Source organism: Lithobates pipiens, unplaced genomic scaffold (genome assembly GCF_037356315.1).
Source record: "Lithobates pipiens isolate NorthernLeopardFrog02 unplaced genomic scaffold, aLitPip1_a1.2 Scaffold_55, whole genome shotgun sequence".
Classification (NCBI taxonomy): Eukaryota; Metazoa; Chordata; class Amphibia; order Anura; family Ranidae; genus Lithobates; species Lithobates pipiens.
The window spans coordinates 3,024,445-3,048,091 of NW_027507877.1; the positions used below are offsets into that span (position 1 = coordinate 3,024,445).

General features: G+C 47.1%; 1 protein-coding gene across 1 annotated transcript in view; it reads left to right on the forward strand.

The window, feature by feature from the left end:
* The first annotated feature begins 275 nt into the window (after window positions 1-275).
* LOC143957717 (arachidonate 12-lipoxygenase, 12R-type-like) overlaps window positions 276-23,647 on the forward strand; it is a 161,646-nt gene continuing 138,274 nt past the window's right edge. Inside the window, exons 1-2 of the mRNA XM_077467415.1 lie at window positions 276-455; window positions 22,378-22,576. Of these exons, the coding sequence (XP_077323541.1) occupies window positions 306-455; window positions 22,378-22,576 (349 nt within the window). The 5' untranslated portion in view covers window positions 276-305. The remainder of the gene's footprint in view (window positions 456-22,377; window positions 22,577-23,647) is intronic.

Genomic DNA, 23,647 nt, shown 5'->3' on the forward strand with positions numbered 1-23,647 from the left:
TACTGACCTCTGTACACTGCATTACACTGTATTATACATTAAATTCAGTTCTGTAAGCAACACCTTATTTTCTGGCAGTGGCCCTCCCGAGATTAGACTCTGGATCCGCCCCTGCATCACATGCATAGATAATTCAGTCTAAAAATATATCCTATGTCCAAACAGGATTGGTTCATGCTACTGATGTTGCAATTAGTTGTAGGCGTGAACTTGTTGTAAATTGCATAAAAGAGAAAGATATAGCTGACTGTTCAAACTGTACTTGTGTCTTGCAGAGCTGCTTTTTTAAAGAGTCATCTCCTAAAATGTCAAAGACTTATAAGTTGGAGGTAAAGACGGGGACTGACCTGGCTGCTGGCACCTGTAATGATGTCTCTATTGTCCTTGTGGGGGTGAATGGAGAAAGTGAAGAACACCGACTGTTCCATAAATGGAGCAACTTCATACCTGGAGCTGTGAGTATCACTACATAGTGCTGACAGTATTGTGGAGTAAGGAGAATTTGTTTAGCTGTCTAAGTCAATCCCAGAGCGTTTCCTCCGTTAAATTCTAATGAGGCAGCTGAAGTTTGTAGTTCTGCAACAACAAACCCCCCCCGACAGTTGTAAGAAGATTGTGTTGGGGTTATAGAGTTAGTTGTAAGAAGATTGTGTTGGGGTTATAGAGTTATTGTGTGCAGGAATATTAACAATTACCTAATAATATCAAATATTGCAATGGTCATTATTACTACTATATCTTGTCTATATCTTATCTTTTTAACTACTAGACTTCCGCCTTTCTTTATTTTTTTTGTTTTTTTTTTTTATATAAAGTTGATAGAACATAAAATCAAAAACAGAGTAACAATGACATAGTCTTGTGGATGTATTAATAATACGATGGTAATGCAATACATTTTACATGAGAACATTACTATTTATATGCCAACAATAGGTTATCCGGTAGAACAGACATAAACGATTTATTCGTATGTTTTGTAAAAGTATATATATATATATATCCCTTTCATGACTAAGCCTATTTTTGGAATTTGGTGTTTACAAGTTAAAATCCATATTTTTTGCTAGAAAATTGAACCCCCAAACATTATATATATATATTTTTTTAGCAGAGACTCTAGAGAATAAAACGGCGACTGTTGCAATATTTTATGTCACACGGTATTTGCACAGCGGTGTTTTAAATGCAACTTTTTGGGAAAGGGGACACTTTCATGAATAAAAAAAAAACAAAACAGTAAAATTAGCCCAATTTTTTTGCGTAATGTGAAAGATAATGTTACGCCGAGTAAATAGATACCAAACATGTCACACTTTATAATTGCACGCACTTGTAGATTGACGACAAAGTACGGTACCTAAAAATCTTAATAGGCGACGCTTTAAATTTTTTTTACGGTTACCAGGTTAGCGTTACAGAGGAGGTCTAGTGCTAGAATTATCGCTCTCGCTCTGACGATTGCGGCGATACCTCACATGTGTGATTTGAACACCGTTTACATACGCGGGCGCGACTTCCGTATGCGTTTTCTTTGCTTCGCGAGCTCGCGGGGACGGTGGGCGCTTTAAAAAAAAATGTTTTATTTTTTTATTTATTTTAAAATGACTAAATTGTTTAAAAAAAAAAAAAAAAAAATTGATCACTTTTATTGCTGTCACAAGGAATGTAAACATCCCTTGTGGCAGTAATAGGTGGTGACAGGTCCTCTTTATGGAGGGATCGGGAGGTCTAAAAGACCCCCCACCCCTCCTTTACACTTCAATGTATTCAGATCACCGAAAACGGCGATTCTGAATACCGGATATTTTTTAAAAAACCGGCGCCATTGGCAGCATGACGTCGCTTCCGTGTTTACGATGAGGAGACTGGAATGAAGCCGATTACGGCTTCGTTCCAGTTCCTCCCCAGCAGCCGGAGGCGTCAGATCACGAATCGGTGCTCCCGATCGAGCGGGAGCACCGGTAACAGCGGCGGGAGGGGGGGACGTCCCCTCCCGCTCCTCCGGCATAACAGCCGAGCGGCTTTTAGCTGCATCGGTTGTTATGCCTGGATAGCCAATCGCCTGCTGAAGAAAACGGTACTGGGATGATGCCTGCAGGTGCGGGCATCATCCCGGTATAACCCCCGGAAGCCGAGTACGCAGATCTGCGTACGCTCGGCGGGAAAGGGATATATATATATATTCATTTTCCAATGAGTAAGTTATACGAGATAGAAGTAATAGTTTGAGTTTGGGGGATAAGGGAGAGCGAGGGAGGGAAGTGACAGAGATGGTACAATGAAGTATAGACCAGCGAACCCGTTTTACAAACTTTTGTATACTAGTTTAGTCTATTGTATATTGAGTGTTTTATAGACTGGGGTGTTTTTGGATCCTAACCAGTTGTACCAAATCAATGTGAATTTAGTTATTTTTCCCTGTGATATGCTAATCAGTTCTTCTATTTTTTTCAATGTTATTTATTCTAAGAAACCATTCTTTTTTTGTTGGAGTAACATTCAACCGCCAGTGGCAGGGGACGCAGTGTCTTGCTGCATTTATCATGAACATTGCTAGTGATTTTAGATACTGATTTTTAGAGATCGAATTGTGCTGGGTCAAGCCTAAGGCCGCGTACACACGCGCGGACTGTTCGCCCAACTTTGTCCGTCCAACAGTTTCGGCAAACAGTCCGCTCAAACTTAGCATGGACGGACATGGCCACACACGACGGACGAACAGTTTGCTGAAACCGTGCGCGATGACGTGAACGGCACGTACGACGGGACGAAAAATACGACGTCCTATACACTGCATTATAGCTTTCGGCGTGAAAATCCTTTCTGAGCATGCGCGAGACTTAGTTGGCCGAACAAGCCTACACACGAGCGAACAGTCCGCTGAAACCTTGTTTCAGCGGACAGTTTTTCGGAATTTCCGTAAGACCTTGTTCGTCCAACTGTCCGCTGAAACTGTCCGCTGAAGCCCCACACACGAGCGGACTGTCCGCCCAAACACTGTTCAGCGGACAAGGTTGGGCGAACAGTCCGCGCGTGTGTACGCGGCCTAAGATTTTTCTGAGGTGGCGACTGAGATTGTAATTTCATATACCATTTTCCAAGAAGGTCCGGATCAGTGGGCAGGACCACCTTATATGTATCATCGAGCCTTGGTCATGTTTACATCTCTAGCCAGGGCTAGATTAACCACTAGAGATCCGCGCTATAGCCAAATGACGGCTACAGCGCGGACCTCCTTTGCCGGGACAACGTCTATTGACGTCGTCCCGTGCACGAGCGGCCTGCGTGCCCCCTGAGGTCTATTAGACTCACCTGATCACGGATCCGAGCAAGGGGTCGACCCCGACCCCTTACCACGTGATCAGCTGTCAGCCAATGACAGCTGATCATGTGATACAACGGAGTCGGGGCCGAGGAGAAAAAAAAAGAGCCGATCACCGGCGGCCGTGATCGGGACATCAGTCCCGATCACGGCCAGCTTACCAGTGCCCACCTGCCCACTGCCAGTGCCACCTCAGAATAAATAAGTGCCCCCCATCAGTGCCACCCAGCAGTGCCCATAGTGCCACCCAGCAGTGCCCACAGTGCCACCCATCAGTGCCCACAGTCTGCCTCAACAACGGTGCTGCACCCCAGTGCCACATATCCGTGCCCATCAGTGTCATCTACCAGTGCCCATCAGTGCCCATCAGTGCCGCCCATCAGTGCCCAGCAGTGTCACCTATCGGAGCCACCTATCCGTGCCCATCAGTCCCATCTATCAGTGGTACCTATCAGTGCCCCTTAGTGCCACCCATCCGTGCCACCCATCCGTGCCATCTTATCTGTGCCCATCTTTGCCCATCAGTGCCGCCTTATCTGTGTCCATCAGTACTTTGCCTATAGGTGCCACCTTATCTGTGCCTATTAGTGCTGCCTTAACTATGCCTATCAGTGCCCACCAGTGCAGCCTATCTGTGCCCATCAGTGCAGCCTATCAGTGCCGCCTCATCAGTGCACTTCAATGAAGGAGAAAAATGACCTGTTTGCTAAATTTTATAACAAACTATTAAACATGATTTTTTTGCATCTTTTTTTGTTTGTTTAGCAAAAAATAAAACTCCGAGCTGTAACTAAATACCACCAAAAGAAAGCTCTATTTGTGGGAAAAAAAATGATAAAAATTTCATTTGGGTACAGTGTTGTATGCCCGCGTAATTGTCATTCAAAGTGCATCAGCGCTGAAAGCTGAAAATTGGTCTGGGCAGGAGGGGGGTTTAAGTGCCCAGTAAGCAAGTGGTTAAGAGCATCATGTGCTTGGTGCTGAGGATTTTGGTGGACCTTTTACTGGGCACCCTTATGTGTTTCCAAGAGCCCGTGTTGGCATGCGCCCAGACTCTAAAGGGTGCATGCCAACTAGAGAAGCCTGGCATCTGACTTGCCAGGTTTGCCATAAGGGCCGTCCATTGGCGTGTGCACTCTGAGCTTAAAGAGTGCAGCCGAGAGGGCCAAACACTATGGAAGCCCCAGAATTCTGCAAGAGCCTTGCACTGGCGTGCCCCAGGCTTTCCGTTAGGACTGCTCATGCGGCGCCCAGCCTACACTAAAATTATTATTAGCGGAACACAAACATAACAGAGAACCTGCGTAAATGAGCCCTTTTATAATAGAACAGGGAGAAGGAAGCAATTACAGGAACAATGCCCTGTGTCTCTCCCTGCAGCAGCTAAAAGCTGGTGGGAGGGAGAGAAACCAGCTTTTATCTGCTGCAGAGAGCCGCACAGGGCATCTTTCTGTAATTGCTCCTCGTATCGACAACACTGATTCCTCTTGCTGTTCGGGCCTCTCTGTGTGCCGGGGCCCCCCTACAGGAGCACTGGTGGTCCCCCCCTATCAACAGCCCTGGCGGTGCCCATTATCAATTTCATCACAGTGCCCAGGCGGTGCATGCGGAATGCAAGGCCCATCAGGGGAGGACTCTGTTGGCCCATTGCTTTTCATGAGCAGTGTGTTCTTTTTGGGTGGCTGGGCCTATATTAAGGTAGGGGGCCTGGAGCTGCAGCTCCAATAGCCCCTACGTTAATCCAGCCCTGTCTCTAACATTTATTGGATATTTGAGGTGAGAATTTATGAAGCAAGGAGGGAGTTCTGTACCATCTTGTTATAATTTTGAAACCACACTCTCGGGCGGCTACATTCAGAGAGCCTTTGTGAGCATGCATATAGATTGTCTCCCAGTCTGTTTGTGATAAGTTTATGTCAAGATCCTGCTCCCATGCTTGACACGCCCTATTGGAGGAGTCTGTTTTACCCTCAAATAGTGAATTGTACAGAGTGGAAATTATATGTCTTTGTTAAATTTTTTATTTTTTTTTGAACATGGGTCTTCTAGGGCCGTAGAGACTCTAGACCAGGATTGTACAGTTTCTTTTCTGGTCAGGAAGTATCCAATGTGAGATTATATTTGGATGAATTTCTTTGTTTAGCGCCTCTCTAGAGAGAAGTGTTCCTTTTTGAACCACTTGAGACCCGCGCTATAGCCGAATGACGGCTACAGCGCGGACCTCCTTTGCCGGGACTATGTCTATTGACGTCGTCCCGTGCACGAGCGGCCTGCGCACCCCCTGAGGGGCGCGCGCGGCTCGCTCTGTGATCGGCGAGTCTATGAGACTCGCCTGATCACTGATCCGAGCAAGGGGTCGATCCCGACCCCTTACCACATGATCAGCTGTCAGCCAATGACAGCTGATCATGTGATACAACGGAGTCGGTAATCGGCTATTATTCCTCCTCGCGCTGACAGCGCGAGGAGAAAAAAAAAGAGCCGATCACCGGCGGCCGTGATCGGGACATCAGTCCCGATCACGGCCAGCCCTGCCAGTGCCCACCTGCCCCCTGCCAGTGCCATCTCATTAAAAAATAAGTGCCCCCTGTCAGTGCCACCCAGCAGTGCCCATAGTGCCACCCAGCAGTGTCCACAGTGCCACCCATCAGTGCCCACAATCTGCCTCAACAACGGTGCTGCACCCCAGTGCCACATATCCGTGCCCATCAGTGTCATCTACCAGTGCCCATCAGTGCCGCCCATCAGTGCCCAGCAGTGCCACCTATCAGAGCCACCTATCAGAGCCACCTATCAGTGCCCATCAGTCCCATCTATCAGTGGTACCTATCAGTGCCCCTTAGTGCCACCCATCCGTGCCACCCATCCGTGCCACCCTATCTGTGCCCATCTTTGCCCATCAGTGCCGCCTTATCTGTGCCCATCAGTACTGCCTTATTTGTGCCTATCGGTGCCACCTTATCTGTGCCTATTAGTGCCGCCTTAACTATGCCTATCAGTGCCCACCAGTGCAGCCTATCAGTGCCCACCAATGCAGCCTATCAGTGCCGCCTCATCAGCGCACTTCCATGAAGGAGAAAAATGACCTGTTTGCAAAATTTTATAACAAACTATTAAACATGTTTTTTTTGTTTTTTTTTGCATCTTTTTTTGTTTGTTTAGCAAAAATAAAACTCCCAACTGTAATTAAAGCGGGATTCCACCCTAAAGTGGAACCTCCGCTGATTGGATCCCTCCCCTCCTCCGGTGTCACAATTGACACCTTTCAGGGGGGAGGGGGGTGGAGATACCTGTCAAAGACAGGTATTTTCACCCACTTCCGGGCATAGACTCCCGTGGGAGTCTACGCCATTTCCTGCCCTGCCGCGCTGTCTGCTGGGACACACACGGGTCCCAGTGACAGCGTGGAGATTTCCCATTGCGCGGCGCGGCTCGCGCATGCGCAGTAGGGAACCGGGAAGTGAAGCCGATTCGCTTCACTTCCTGATTCCCTCACCTAGAATGGTGGCGGCAGCAGCCGAGAGGCCGAGCGATCGATCGGCCTCGGTTGCCGGCATCCCTGGACCCCGGGACAGGTGAGTGTCCATTTATTAAAAGTCAGCAGCTGTAGTATTTATAGCTGCTGGCTTTTAATATATATATTTTTTTTTTGGTGGAATCCCTCTTTAAATACCACCAAAAGAAAGCTCTATTTGTGGGAAAAAATGATAAAAATGTCATTTGGGTACAGTGTTGTATGACCGCGCAATTGTCATTCAAAGTGCATCAGGGGGGGGGAAGTCTGGATTGTTCCTTAGTGGGGTGAGCGGGCCAAACCATGGTGAGGGGATTCTGGGTATGAAGGTAATTCTAAATATCTCTAGAGTGGGACCTATGAGAGGGTGGGTTTTGGCGGCTATTGGATGATGTTTTGGATGTATCCATGGAAGGGATTTAGCAGGTTGGGAGAGTTGTATTTGTTCCAGTGACACCCAGTCTTTAACTATATGATGGCTGTTCCAATCCATTATTCTTGATAGAAGGGCTGCCTTGTGATATTTGCGTAAATCAGGGAACGCAATTCCTCCTTTATTTTTTTTTTGGTAGATTTAGCCTAGTGAATTTGATTCTGGGGGTGCTTACTTCTCCAGATGAAGGAAGTGCATGCTTGACGGAAAGAGGTAAAGAAAGGTAATGGTACTCTAATAGGGATTGTTTGAATGGCAGAGAAAGCGGGGCAGTATTGTCGTTTTGATTAATGAGGCTCTCCCAAACCATGACGCATTTAGTGAGTTCCATCTCTTTAACCACTTACCGACCGGCGCACGACGATGTACGTCCTATTTTTTTTGAAGAGGGATATCCCGGTAACGGCAGCAGGTGCTGCCACAACCAAGATATCCATCTCTTCAGGCGCCGGTCGTCTGTACGATAACGGTGGTCTCCGCGGCGGATTCGCCATGAGATCACCACTATTGACGGCGGGAGAGGTGCCACCCCCCTCCCGCCTCCCTCCCGCACCTTCCGCCGCTTACCGGAGCCGTCGGTAGCGGCGAAGGCGATCGGGTCCTTTTGCTAGCTGGGTATGGAGACGAGTGAGGCTAAGATGGCCCCCCCCACTCGTCTCTATACCATAGGAGGGCGGAAGTGACGTCAAAATGTCACTTCAGCCCATACCTCTTAGCCCTTGTACACACGGTCGGAGAATCCGTCGGAATGTGTCCTATGGGACCGTGTTGTCGGATAATCCGACTGTGTGTGGTCTGCATCGGACTGATTCCGTTGGAATATCTGTTGGACCCAATTTTCCAACTTGTTGGAAATATTTTTCGACCAACTGGTCCGATAGGACATACTCCGATCATGTGTAGAGAATTTTGATCGGACAAAGTGCCACGCATACTCAGATCAAATTCCTACATCAAAGCTATTGGCTACTAGCCTGAACGTAGTCCCATCGTAACGAAACGTTCTGAATGATTGGATTTTTCGACAACTTAGGCCGCGTACACACGGGCGGATTGTCTGCCCAACTTAGTCCGCTGAACCGTGTTTCAGTGGACAATCCGCTCGTGTGTGGGCTTCCGCTGACTTTTTCAGCGGACAGTCTGACGGACTAAGTCTTTCGGAATTTCCGTAATTTTGTCCGTCCAAACTTGGTTTCAGCGGACAGTCCGCTCGTGAGTAGGCAAGTTGGACGGACTAAGTATGGCGCATGCTCAGAAAGGATTTACACGGCGAAGGTTGCATTGCAGTGTATTGGACGTCGAATTTCTAGTCCCGTCGTACGTGCCGTACACGTCATCGCGCAAGTTTTCAGCGGACTGTTCGTTCATCGTGTGTGGTCAAGTCCGTTCATTCAAAAGTTGGACGGGCTGTCTGTCGGATTGTCTGACGAACTTAGTTGGGCGGATAATCCGCCCGTGTGTACGCGGCCTAAGTCCGACCGTGTGTATGCAACAGTTTCGGACAAGATCCGACTGACAAAATCCAACGGATTTGGTTGTCGAAATCTCCGACCGTGTGTACAGGGGCTTAAAGGTATATTTTTTTTTAAATGTAATTTTTATTTTATTTTATTTTTTTATTTTTTTTTGCATTTTAGTCCAATTATGAGATCTGAGGACTTTTTGACCCCCCAGATCTCATATTTAAGAGGACCTGTCATGCTTTTTTTCTATTACAAGGGATATTTACATTCCTTGTAATAGGAATAAAAGTGATCCATTTTTTTTTTAAAACAGTGTAAAAATAAATAAAATCAATTAAAATAAATAATAATAAATTTTTTTTTTTTTTAAACCCCCCCCCCCCCCGTCATGATGAGCTTACGCACAGAAGCAAGCGCATACGTGAGTAGGGCCCCGCATATGAAAACGGTGGTCAAACCACACATGTGAGGTATCGCCGCGATCGGTAGAGCGAGAGGCCAATAATTCTAGCCCCAGACCTCCTCTGTAACGCAAAAAAAATGCAACCTGTAGAATTTTTTAATTGTTGCTTATGGAGATTTTTGAGGCTAAAAGTTTGACGCCATTCCACGAGCGGGGCGCAATTTTGAAGCGTGACATGTTGGGTATCAATTTACTCGGCGTACCATTATCTTTCACAATATAAAAAAAAATTGGGCTAATTTTACTGTCTTATTTTTTTTCCCAAAAAAAGTGTGCTTGTAAGACCGCTGCGCAAATACGGTGTGAAAAAAAAGTATTTCAATGACCGCCATTTTATTGAAAAAAAAACAATATAAAATGTTTGGGGGGTTCTAAGTAATTTTCTAGCAAAAAAAAAAAAAAACAGTTTTAAACATGTAAACACCAAATCTGAAAAAGAGGCCCGGTCCTTAAGTGGTTAAATCATCCTTTATTTCTTTTAAGATTGGTGTGTAATTGAGCTTAAATAGATCATTCAATTTAGTAGGTTTTTCTATTCCTAGATATGTTATGGAATGGTTGGCCCACGAGAAGGGGGCATTTTTTTTAACATAGCCCAATTGAAGATGGGGGTAATGTGATGCTGAGGGTATTGGATTTTGAATGGTTAATTTTCAAGTTTGATATTAATTGGAATTGCTCTAGGTCGGTGATGGCGAACCTTGGCACCCCAGATGTTTTGGAACTACATTTCCCATGATGCTCATCCACTCTGCAGTGTGCCTAAGCATCATGGGAAATGTAGTTCCAAAACATCTGGGGTGCCAAGGTTCGCCATCACTGCTCTAGGTATTAAATGAGATTGGGTATAGGTATATGGGCGTCTGAGAGAAAGAGAAGCGTGTCATCTGCAAGGGCTGCAACTTTATATGTTTGGTAATGAATCTGTATTCCCTTTATGTCTGGATTAGATCAGATTCTGTTTAGTAACGGTTCCAGTGTGAGGACGAACAAGAGAGGGGATAGGGGCAACCCTGTCTTGTACCATTGTGCAAATTGAAGGCGGTAGCAGGCATGTACTGGCCATTGGGACTACCGGGAGTTTCCCGGTGGGCCGATGGCTCAGTGGGCCACTCTGATGTAAGAGGGCTGGTGATGGGACACTCTGATGTAAGGGGGTGCTGATGGGCCACTCTGATGTAAGGGGGCTGGTGATGGGACACTCTGATGTAAGGGGGTGCTGATGGGCCACTCTGATGTAAGGGGGTGCTGATGGGCCACTCTGATGTAAGGGGGCTGGTGATGGGACACTCTGATGTAAGGGGGTGCTGATGGGCCACTTTGATGTAAGGGGGCTGCTGATGGGACACTCTGATGTAAGGGGGCTGCTGATGGGACACTCTGATGTAAGGGAGTGCTGATGGGACACTCTGATGTAAGGGGGCTGGTGATGGGACACTCTGACGTAAGGGGGTGCTGATGGGACACTCTGATGTAAGGGGGCTGGTGATGGGACACTCTGACGTAAGGGGGTGCTGATGGGCCACTCTGATGTAAGGGGGCTGCTGATGGGACACTCTGATGTAAGGGGGTGCTGATGGGCCACTCTGATGTAAGGGGGTGCTGATGGGACACTCTGATGTAAGGGGGCTGGTGATGGGACACTCTGTTGTAAGCGGGCTGGTGATTGGACACTCTGTTGTAAGGGGGCTGGTGATGGGACACTCTGATATACGGGAGTGCTGATGGGACACTCAAAATGTATGTGGGCCAGTCTGGATGAAGTCCAGGGCCAAATTTCTGTCCCAGTCCAGCCCTGGGCGGTAGGGTCAGAATATAGAGCTTTTATATATGCTCTCATTCGAGGTAGAATACCAATGTGGGCAGGTGGTGGACTGACCATTCGGCCACTGCCCGAGGGCCCCATGCCACTAAGGGGTCACTAGGGGGCCCCATCAGGGTTGCCAGCCTCTGTAAAACCAGGGACAGTATGTAAAAAAAATCTGTGTTTTATTTACATCTGTCTCTGAAATGTCCCTTACCGACATCCTTTTGGTCTAAAAATCCAGAGATTATAGCTGCCCCACCTCTCCAGTACCTTCTCAGCCAATAGAAACATGTCTGTGTATCCTGTGTGATTGTATATTGTGTGGCCCCCATAATCTCTAATTGCCTGGGGGCCCCATAATCTCCTATTGCCCGGGGGCCCCATGAGTTGTCAGTCCACCCTTGAATGTGGGTTAAGACAGCGTCAACATAGTCCTAGGCCACTCTGTTGAACGCCTTCTCAGGGTAAAGGGAGAGGAAAAAAGGCTTGTTTCTTTTTGGATGTAAGCCAGTGGTTTATGTTTATTGCTTTGATCATATGGCCACGTCCTTCTCTACCGGGAATAAAGCCTACTTGATCGAGGGATATAAGGGAGGCTAATAAAGGGAGAAGTCTATTTGCTAATATTTTGGCATATATATTTACATTCGACATTGATCAGGGAAATTGGCCTATAGTTTGTAACCCGATTGTGATCTTTACCTTCTTTGGGAATAACTAGACATGTGCAAAAGGAAAAAAAAATTTTAGTTTTGTTTCGTTTTAATTCGTTAATTAATTAATTCATTTAGTTATATTCGTTAAATTCGTTTTCGGATTTCATTTCGTTTTCTACCAAATTCGAAAAATCGGTCGCATTAGAAAATATTTCAAGCAAATTCGAAAAATATTTCTACCGATTTCGAAATGATTTCAACCGCATTCTAAACTATTTCAACCGAATTCGAAAATATTTTGCGACCCGAATTTGGGGCCATGTATCTCGGGGTCACTTGGTGCTAGAAACCCCAAATTTGGAGATGTTGTAGTGCTGGTTCTATTGTGTTTGCATACCAAATTTGGTGTTTCTAGCTTTAAGTGACCCCGAGATATGTGGCCCCAAATTTGGGTCGCGAAATGTAATTCTCTGCTGCAGAAAAGTGCTTGACATTTTGTGACCCGACTTTGGGGCCACGTATCTTGGGGTCACTTGGTGATAGAAACTCCAAATTTGTATAGGTTGTAATGCCAGTTCTATTGTGTTTGCATACCAAATTTGGTGTTTCTAGCTATAAGTTACCCTGAGATATGTGGCCCAAAATTCAGGTCTCACAATGTCATTCTCTGCTGCAGAAAAGTACGTGGCATATTGTCCATATCTGGGGTCACTTGGTGGCAGATGACGTGGCAAGTGGACAATCCACAACTTGGTCACGTGCCACTCGTGGGTGGTCATGTGGCACTCGTGGCCGGGAACGTGGCACTCGTGTCATGTCATGTGGCACTCGTGGCAGGTCACGTGGCACTCTTGGACGGCCACGTGGCACTCATGGCAGGTGTTGTGGCAAGTGGACAATACACAACTTGTGGCAGGTGACGTGGCAAGTGAACAAATACAATACACAACTTGTGGCACGTGACGTGGCAAGTGGACAATGCCACATGACCAAGTTGAGGATTATCCACTTGCCACGTCACCTGCCACAAGTTGTGGGGTTCCTAGCCCCAAGTGACCCTGAGATATGGACAATATGTCAAGTACTTTTCTGCAGAAGAGAATGACCTTTTGCGCCCCAACTTTGGGGCCACTTATAGCTAGGAACCCCAAATTTGGTATGCAAACACAGTAGAACTAGCACTACAAAATCACCAAAGTCGGGTCGCAAAATGTCAAGCACTTTTCTGCAGCAGATAATGACATTTTGCGACCCGAATTTGGGGCCCCGTAACTCGGGGTCACTTGTAGCTAGAAATCCCAAATTTGGAGATGTTGTAGAGCTAGTTCTACTGTGTTTGCATACCAAATTGGGGTTCCTAGCTATAAGTGGCCCCGAGATACGTGGCCCCAAAGTTGGGTCGCAAAATGGCATTTTTCAAATTTGATTCGAATTTTGTTTGAAATCGTTAGCATTGTAATTCGGTAATTCGGATGCATCCGAATTTCCGAATAATGAAAATGTGTCCGAATTTCGATTCGGAACGAAATTGAATGCACATGTCTAGGAATAACAGATATGTGTGCTTCCAATAGTTGTTCTGGTGGATTTTGTACGGATTGGAGTGAGTGAAAAAGAATTCAAGAATCTAGCCTTTAGAATATTAGTGAATGTCTTATACTCTTGTAGGGGGTAGTCCATCTGGTCCTGAGGCTTTGACTATTTTCATGTCCTTGATAGCTTTATCGAAATCAGGGCCTGAAATCGGGGCTTCAAGTTCTTGGTCCGTGTTTGATGCTATTTGGGGTGGGGCTATATTTCTGTAGGACGTTTTGTATGAGATTTGTGCTTAAAAAAAAAAACACACAGTAAAGTTAGCCCAATTTTTGCATAATGTGAAAGATGAAGTTACGCTGAGTAAATAGATACCGAACATGTCACTCTTCAAAATTGCACAGGCTCGTGGAATGGCGCCAAACGTCGCTACTTAAAAATCCCCATAGGCGACGATTTGTTTTTTTTTTTACTGGTTATATGTTTTGAGTTACAGAGAAGGTCTAGGGCTAGAATTATTGCTCTCGCTCCAACGTTTGCAGCGATACCTCACATGTGTGGTTTGAACACCGTTTTCATATGTGGGCGGGACTTACGTATGCATTCGCTTCTGCATGCGAGCACATGGGGACAGGGGAGCTTTAAAAATTTTTTTTTTTGTGTGTTCATTTTACTTTATTTATTTTATTTTTGACATTTTTTTCCCCAAAAATAAATTTTTTTGATCACTTTTATTCCTATTACAAGGAATGTAAACATCCCTTGTAATAGGAATATGGCATGACAGGTCCTCTTTACAGTGAGATATGGGGTCAATAAGACCCCACATCTCACCTCTAAGCTGAGAAGCCTGAAAAAAAAAAAAGATTCTGGCTTTGATCGTATTGGCGAGTCGGTAGAAGCACCGGAGGGCGGTAGGAGGGGGGGGGGGGGGTGTCTATGGCTGGGTATTGCAGGGTATCACCGACTATGGCTGGGTATTGCAGGGTATCACTGACTATGACTGGGTATGGCTGGGTATCTCAGAGTATGGCGTTGCAGAGTATTGCGTTGCAGAGCATTGCAGGGTATTGGCGGGTGTTGCAGAGCATTTCAGAGTGTTGCAGGGTATTGGCAGGTGTTGCAGGGTATTGGCGGGTGTTGCAGAGCATTGCAGAGTGTTGCAGGGTATTGGCGGGTGTTGCAGAGTGTTGCAGGGTATTGGCGGGTGTTGCAGGGTATTGCAAAGTGTTGCAGGGTATTAGCGGGTGTTGCAGAGTGTTGCAGGGTATTGGCGGGTGTTGCAGAGCCTTGCAGAGTGTTGCAGGGTATTGGCGGGTGTTGCAGAGCATTGCAGAGTGTTGCAGGGTATTGGCGGGTGTTGCAGAGCATTGCAGAGTGTTGCAGGGTATTGGCGGGTGTTGCAGAGCATTGTAAAGTGTTGCAGGGTATTGCAGAGTGTTGCAGGGCATTGCAGAGTGTTGCAGGGTATTGGCGGGTGTTGCAGAGCATTGCAGAGTGTTGCAGGGTATTGGCGGGTGTTGCAGAGCATTGCATAGTGTTGCAGGGTATTGGCGGGTGTTGCAGAGCATTGCAGAGTGTTGCAGGGTATTGGCGGGTTTTGCAGAGCATTGCAAAGTGTTGCAGGGTATTGCAGAGTGTTGCAGGGTATTGCAGAGTATTGCAGAGTGTTGCACGGTATTGCAGAGTGTTACAGAGCATTGCAGAGTGTTGCAGGGTATTGGCGGGTGTTGCAGAGCATTGCAGAGTGTTGCAGGGTATTGGCGGGTGTTGCAGAGCATTGCAGAGTGTTGCAGGGTATTGGCGGGTGTTGCAGAGCATTGCAGAGTGTTGCAGGGTATTGGCGGGTTTTGCAGAGCATTGCAAAGTGTTGCAGGGTATTGCAGAGTGTTGCAGGGTATTGCAGAGTATTGCAGAGTGTTGCACGGTATTGCAGAGTGTTACAGAGCATTGCAAAGTGTTGCAGGGTATTGGCGGGTGTTGCAGAGCATTGCAGAGTGTTGCAGGGTATTGGCGGGCGTTGCAGAGCATTGCAGAATGTTGCAGGGTATTGGCGGGTGTTGCAGAGTGTTGCAGGGTATTGGCGGGTGTTGCAGAGCATTGCAGAGTGTTGCAGGGTATTGGCGGGTGTTGCAGAGCATTACAGAGTGTTGCAGGGTATTGGCGGGTGTTGCAGAGCATTGCAAAGTGTTGCAGGGTATAGCAGAGTGTTGCAGGGTGTTGCAGAGTGTTGCAGGGTATTGGCGGGTGTTGCAGAGCATTGCAAAGTGTTGCAGGGTATTGGCGGGTGTTGCAGAGCATTGCAGAGTGTTGCAGGGTATTGGCGGGTGTTGCAGAGTGTTGCAGGGTATTGGCAGGTGTTGCAGAGCATTGCAGGGTATTGGCGGGTGTTGCAGAGCATTGCAGAGTGTTGCAGGGTATTGGCGGGTGTTGCAGGGTATTGCAGAGTGTTGCAGGGTATTAGCGGGTGTTGCAGAGTGCTGCAGGGTGTTGGCGGGTGTTGCAGAGCATTGCAGAGTGTTGCAGGGTATTGGCGGGTGTTGCAGAGCATTGCAGAGTGTTGCAGGGTATTGGCGGGTGTTGCAGAGCATTGTAAAGTGTTGCAGGGTATTGCAGAGTGTTGCAGGGCATTGCAGAGTGTTGCAGGGTATTGGCGGGTGTTACAGAGCATTGCAGAGTGTTGCAGGGTATTGGCGGGTGTTGCAGAGCATTGCAGAGTGTTGCAGGGTATTGGCGGGTTTTGCAGAGCATTGCAAAGTGTTGCAGGGTATTGCAGAGTGTTGCAGGGTATTGCAGAGTATTGCAGAGTGTTGCACGGTATTGCAGAGTGTTACAGAGCATTGCAAAGTGTTGCAGGGTATTGGCGGGTGTTGCAGAGCATTGCAGAGTGTTGCAGGGTATTGGCGGGTGTTGCAGAGCATTGCAGAGTGTTGCAGGGTATTGGCGGGTTTTGCAGAGCATTGCAAAGTGTTGCAGGGTATTGCAGAGTGTTACAGAGCATTGCAGAGTGTTGCAGGGTATTGGTGGGTGTTGCAGGGTATTGGTGGGTGTTGCAGAGCATTGCAGAGTGTTGTAGAGCATTGCAGAGTGTTGCAGGGTATTGCAGAGTGTTGCAGGGTATTGCAGAGTGTTGCAGAGCATTGTAGAGTGTTGCAGGGTATTGGCGGGTGTTGCAGAGCATTGCAGAATGTTGCAGGGTATTGGCGGGTGTTGCAGAGTGTTGCAGGGTATTGGCGGGTGTTGCAGAGCATTGCAGAGTGTTGTAGGGTATTGGCGGGTGTTGCAGAGCATTACAGAGTGTTGTAGGGTATTGGCGGGTGTTGCAAAGCATTGCAAAGTGTTGCAGGGTATCGCAGAGTGTTGCAGGGTGTTGCAGAGTGTTGCAGGGTATTGGCGGGTGTTGCAGAGCATTGCAAAGTGTTGCAGGGTATTGGCGGGTGTTGCAGAGCATTGCAGAGTGTTGCATAGTGTTACAGGGTATTGCAGAGTTTTGCAGGATATTGCAGAGTATTGCAGAGTGTTGCAGGGTATTGCAGAGTGTTGCAGGATATTGCAGAGTATTGCAGAGTGTTGCAGGGTATTGCAGAGTGTTGCAGGGTATTGGCGGGTTTTGCAGAGCATTGCAGAGTGTTGCAGGGTATTGGTGGGTGTTGCAGAGCATTGCAGAGTGTTGTAGAGCATTGCAGAGTGTTGCAGGGTATTGCAGAGTGTTGCAGGGTATTGCAGAGTGTTGCAGAGCATTGTAGAGTGTTGCAGAGCATTGTAGAGTGTTGCAGGGTATTGAAGAGTGTTGCAGGGTATTGGCGGGTGTTGCAGAGCATTACAGAGTGTTGCAGGGTATTGGTGGGTGTTGTAGAGCATTGCAGAGTGTTGCAGGGTATTGCAGAGTAATGGCAGGGTATTGCAGAGTGTTGCAGGGTATTGCAGAGTATTGCAGAGTGTTGCAGGGTATTGCAGAGTAATGGCAGGGTATTGCAGAGTGTTGCAGGGTATTGCAGAGTATTCTAGAGTGTTACAGAGCATTGCAGAGTGTTGCAGGGTATTGGCGGGTGTTGCAGAGCATTGCAGAGTGTTGCAGGGAATTAGTGGGTGTTGCAGAGCATTGCAGAGTGTTGCAGGGTATTGCAGAGTGTTGCAGAGCATTGTAGAGTGTTGCAGGGTATTGCAGAATGTTGCAGGGTATTGCAGAGTGTTGCAGGGTATTGCAGAGTGTTGCAGAGCATTGTAGAGTGTTGCAGAGCATTGTAGAGTGTTGCAGGGTATTGCAGAGCATTGCAGGGCATTGGCAGGGAATTGAGGGGTTACATTTCGGTGAGCAGCGATGTGGGCACTGAAGATGCAGCCCACATCGCTGCTGACACCGATCTCTTCCCCCTCCGCTGTACCGATCGGGACAGAGAGGGGGAGGGAGGAACCGGCGTCATAACATGATGCCGGTTTGTTTACAAGTGATCGCTCCGTCATTTGACGGAGCGATCACGTGGTAATCGGCCGCGATGAGCGGACGCTCTCACGGATGCTCTCGAGTGCGTGCTCCAGGGGGCGGGGGAGAGCAGAATTCTGGGAGGCCGTTAATTACCGGCCTCTAAGAGTTAAACAACCGCCCTGAAGCCGTTAATCGGCAATGGGCGGTTGTTAAGTGGTTAAACTTCCCTCCTAAAAGTTTTTTACCTTAAAATTCCCTCCAAAACTTGGGGTGCGTGTTATACGCCGGCGCGTGTTATACGCCAATAAATACGGTACGTTTGCTATGGTGATGGGATGAGATCTCCAATTTTCCTTTGAGGAATATGTATCTGCCTTCAAGGGTATTGGAATTGGAATTCTTTAAGAAATGTGGATCTTTTTTTTTTTTCAGGGACGGTGAGTCCTTTTGCGTTTTATTGAAAACCATTTTAACCGGTTCCCGACCAGCGCATGTACGTCGGCAGAATGGCACGGGCAGGCAAATGGGCGTACCTGTACGTCCCTTTAAATTTGCTGCCCTGCCATCTTGAGCGCGCCGCCGGTGGCATGCTCCCGTGCTGGTCGGGACCCCCGTGAGTCCGGTCGCGGGGTTCAGCGGACTCGATCGCCGCGGGCATACCCGCGATCGTCTCACGGGGCGGCCGAATGACGAAATGCCGTTGTAAACAGCATTTCTCCATTCTGCCTAGCAACTAGTGACGCTGATCTCTGCTCCATGTGATTGGAGCAGAGATCGGTGTTCACTAAATGAAAGCTCAGCCCCCAACAGTTAGTAACACACCCCTAGGAACACTTAATCCCTACACTGCCACCCACTGGTTAAACCCTTCACTGCCAGTGTCATTTACACAGGAATCACTGCATTTATATAGCACTGATTACTGTATAAATGATAATGGTCCCAAAAATGTGTCAAAAATGTCCGATGTGTCCGCCATAATGTCGCAGTCACAATAAAAATCGCTGATCACCGTCATTACTAGTAAAAAAAATAATAATAAAAAATTATTAATAAAAATGCTATAAAACTATCCCTATTTTGTAAACGCTATAACTTTTGCGCAAACCAATCAATAATCGCTTATTGCGATTATTGATTGGTTTGCGAGAGATAAACCTCTCCCCGTGCTTCCTACTGAGCCTGTCACCGATCGTCTCTTCCCTTTTATAGGGAAGGATGATCAGTGACGTCACGTGGCGCCCCCCTACAATAAAAAAAACACATAACCTCACACATAACCCCTCCTCGCCCCCTAGTGGTTAACTCCTTCACTGCCAGTGTCATTTACACAGGAATCACTGCATTTATATAGCACTGATTGCGGTATAAATGACAATGGTCCCAAATATGTGTCAAAAATGTCCGATGTGTCCGCCATAATGTCGCAGTCATAATAAAAATCGGCGATCGCCGCCATTACTAGTAAAAAAAAAATATTAATAAAAATGCCATAAAACTATCCCCTATTTTGTAAACGCTATAACTTTTGTGCAAACCAATCAATAATCGCTTATTGCGATTTTTTTTTTACCAAAAATATGTAGAAGAATACTTATCGGCCTAAACTGAGGGAAAAAAATGTTTTTTTTAAATATTTTTGGGGGATATTTATTATAACAAAAAGTAAAAAAAAGAATGCGATGAAATACCACCAAAAGAAAGCTCTATCTGTGGGGAAAAAAAAGGACGTCAATTTTGTTTGGGAGCCACGTCACACACAACTAATGCCTGTTCACTAAACAATGTAAATCGATATGAATGAGCCCTTGTACACACGGTAGGAAAATTCCGATGGAAAATGTCCGTGTTGTCGGATAATCCGACCGTGTGTGGGCTCCATCGGACTTTTTTTTCCATCGGAATGTACGACCAACAAAGTTTGAGAGCTGGGCTATAAAATTTTCCGACAGCATGATCCGATCGGACTTTGTCCGATCGTGTGTAGAGAATTCCGATCGGACAAAGTGCCACGCATGCTCAGATCAAAATTACGAAGACCAAAGCTATTGGCTACTAGCCTGAACGTAGTCCCGTCGTAAACGAAATAACGTCACCACGTTCTGAACGATCGGATTTTCCGACAAACTTTGTCCGACCGTGTGTATGCAACACCAGTTTCGGACAAAATCCGTCAGAAAAAAAAAAATCTGACGGAATGTCCGACCGTGTGTACACGGGCCAAAGGTTAATTATACAATCTTAGGCATTTATGTAGATCAGCCACTAGAGGGAGCCATTCTATAAGGAAATTTAAACTTGTATAAAATAACAGATCATAAAACGTAGATTATGGGTAGAGATGGCCTTGCGGTTCGCGGTAAACTTTGCTCGTTCGCGATTCGCCAAATGCGTTTACATTGTGAAAGAACTTTGACGCATGACACATCCATCATGGGGTACAGGACTTCCAATTGAGATATTTCAGCACATGGACATACACAGCCGTGGCCAGGAAGTGCCATGGTGTTCTGAAATGCAGAAGCATTTGAGCCACAATGAAAACTGCCAGAGGACACTAGAGCCAGGGAAAAAGAGGAAAAAAAAAACAAACTGCTGCCATGGAGGAAAACCGATGTCACAGGCACCATCTTCAGACCCTACCAGTTCAGCTGCACCACTCTGGTTGTCCTGTCTTGGGCATACACGGGCTGCCCCCCCCCCCCCCCCCACCACCAGGGCATTATGCCTGGAACCACTCACCCGCCCTGGGTTCTCACACCACTTCATCAATGTGCCCGACTCTGGCCCGAAGGGGCTCATTCGTCCGGACGGGACATCAAATAAAACGTAAGTGCGCATGCTGTAAGTGGTCCAAAGAGGAGGACAAAAAAGGAACGCAGTCTCTGTCTGAGAGCTCACATTTATGGGAATGGAGTCCTATAACATCGGAGAGGAGATGGGGTTAACCCACACGTGGACTGCCATGGAGTCTGTCAGGACACATAGATAAAGGCTACCAATGAAATATAAAACCACTAAAAATGTTTTAGCACTTGAGAAATAAATAACGGGAAGACTTATTAAAACTTGACATATTTCTCTAAAAGTTTTTTTGTTGCTTTCGCTATATGTTTATTACACTGAATAATTAGTTGATCATTAATAGCCATTTTTTATGAGATTTGTTATGTTTTTTTTTTTTTTATATGAGCACAGTATTTATGCATAGGCATGGTTGCCAACTGTCCCGAATTTCCCGGGACATTCCCGGGATTAGGACATTTGTCGCAAATTAATTTTGTCCCGGGAAATTAGATTTGTCCCGGGAAATTCAAATTTCCTGTTTTTTGCCGCCGGCCGCCATTTTTAAGAAGACCAGAATCTGGTCTTCAATAGAGAACCTGTGCCGCCGCCCACCCCTGCTGCCAGTGTGTGTGAAGAGCAGTGGGCGGTGCCACAGTTCAAAGTCAGCGCGGCAACGACGGCTGCCGCTTGGAGGACAGGAGATCATATGTCCTGTCGGGGGCCAGTCCGTGCAGTGAGTATGTTGGGGCCAGTCTGTGTATGTGGGGGCCAGTCTGGGGATGTGGGGGCCAGTCTGTGGATGTGGGGGCCAGTTTGTGGATGTGGGGACCAGTCTGTGGGGGCCAGTCTGTGGATGTGGGGGCCAGTCTGTGGGGGCCAGTCTGTGGATGTGGGGGCCAGTCTGTGGGGGCCAGTCTGTGGATGTGGGGCCAGTCTGTGGGGGCCAGTCTGTGGATGTGGGGGCCAGTCTGTGGATGTGGGGGCCAGTCTGTGGGGGCCAGTCTGTGGGGGCCAGTCTGTGGATGTGGGGGCCAGTCTGTGCAGTATGTGGGGGCCGGTCTGGAGATGTGGGGGGGGGCAGTCTGGATGTCAGAGGGGCACCAGATGTAAGGAGGGGCTCCACTGATGGACACAGATGTGAGGAAGGCTGCTCTGATGGGGCACCTGATGTAAGGACAGACTCCGCTTGGGACACCTGATGGAATCTGGTGACAGGCAACGTGGCTAGTGATGCGCTCAGGGCTCCCACTGATTCTACATTATGGTGAGTTAAATGATTTAATTTCATATTACAATGTAATAATAGAAATAATGCGCTTCAATCATCCTGACACCACAACAATCATGGAGCCGGGATGATTGAAGCGCCAACACCAGGTATTTGGAGTATCTTTATCTGCTGATTTTCAAACTCTGGAAAACACATATTGCTATTGTGGTGTAGGATCAGGGGGCTGCTGTCTCTCCTTTCCCTCTCCCCCCCTCCTTTCCCTCTCCCCCCCTCCTTTCCCTCTCCCCCCTCCTTTCCCTCCCCCCCTTTCCCTCTCCCCCCCTCCTTTCCTTCTCCCCCCGTATTCATCTCAGACTCTAACCACACCCCTTTGAGCCACGTGTAAGCAAAGTCCACCGTTTTACGTAAACCACGCCCATATTTTGCCGCACCCTTTTATATGCCACACCCAGAACCACATGTCCTGCCCCCTAATTATAATACAACTCCGCCTACTGCCAAAAAAGTGTCCCATTTTTTTTTTTTTACAATGTTGGCAACTATGCATATGTTGGGAGCGCAGCTCTTTATTTAGTTGCATTATTCATAAAGTACAAAATGTATCACTTGATCTTTAATCTACTTTTTTTTTTTTTAAAGTCTGTTGATATCTACCCGCACGCCCTTTGAATTATCCATGACCAGTGCTTAGATTTGTAGTGTGTGCAAACTTCTTAAATTCTACTTTTGGCTTTCCCAGGTGACAGAGTTTACGATCCCTGTAAACGAAGACATTGGAGAACTCCTGTTTATTAGGCTGTCCATGCAGAGCTACCTAAATTTCCCTCTGGATCCCTGGTACTGCAATTATGTCAACGTGACCTGTCCCGAAGGCCAAACCTACCAATTCCCGTTGTATCAGTGGATCTTAAAAAGTGTGGAGATCCCGGAAGGGAAGGGTGAGATACGACTTTATCATTCTTATTATTATTATCGGAATTCTATTTAACTATCTCTTCTGTGTATTTCATTTTCCATGTGAGGCAGATGTGAAATATTACCGAAACATTAATGGTATGAGTTTAATTGTGGAGATCCTCAGGGCAGGACTTGGGGTGGTGCGGGCCCCTGGGCTTGGGTCACTTTCGGGGCCCTACCTTCTATACATTACTGTATTTATTGGCGTATAACACGCAACCGGCGTATAACACGCACCCCAAGTTTAGGAGGGAATTTTAAGGAAAAAAAGTTTTAGGAGGGAAGTTTAACCCCTTTCCCGCCGAGCGTACGCAGATGTGCGTACTCGGCTTCCGGGGGGTATACCGGGATGATGCCCGCACCTGCAGGCATCATCCCGGTACCGTTTTCTTCAGCAGGCGATTGGCTTTTCAGCCATAACAACCGATGTGGCTAAAAGCCACTCGGCTGTTATGCCTCCCGCCGCCTCCCGCCGCTGTTACCGGTGCTCCCGTTCGATCGGGAGCACCGATTCCACGTGCGATGCCTCCGGCCACTGGGGAGGAACTGGAACGAAGCCGTAATCGGCGTCGTTCCAGTCTCCTCATAGTAAACACGGAAGCGACATCATGACGTCACTTCCCATTTACTTGGCTGCCAATGGCGCCGGTTTTAAAGAAAATATACGGTATTCAGAATCCCCGTTTTCGGCGATCTGAATACATTGAAGTGTTAAGGAGGGGTGGGGGGGTCTTTTAGACCCCCGATCCCTCCATAAAGAGTACCTGTCACCACCTATTACTGTCACATGGGATGTTTACATTCCTTGTGACAGCAATAAAAGTGATCACATTTTATTTTTTTATTTTTTTAAACAATTTAGTCATTTTAAAATAAATAAAAAAAATAAAAAAATAAAAAATGTTTTTTTAAAGCGCCCGCCGTCCCCGCGAGCTCGCGAAGCAAAGAAAACGCATACAGAAGCCGCGTCCACGTAGGTAAACGGTGTTCAAATCACACATGTGAGGTATCGCCGCGATCGTCAGAGCGAGAGCAATAATTCTAGCACTAGA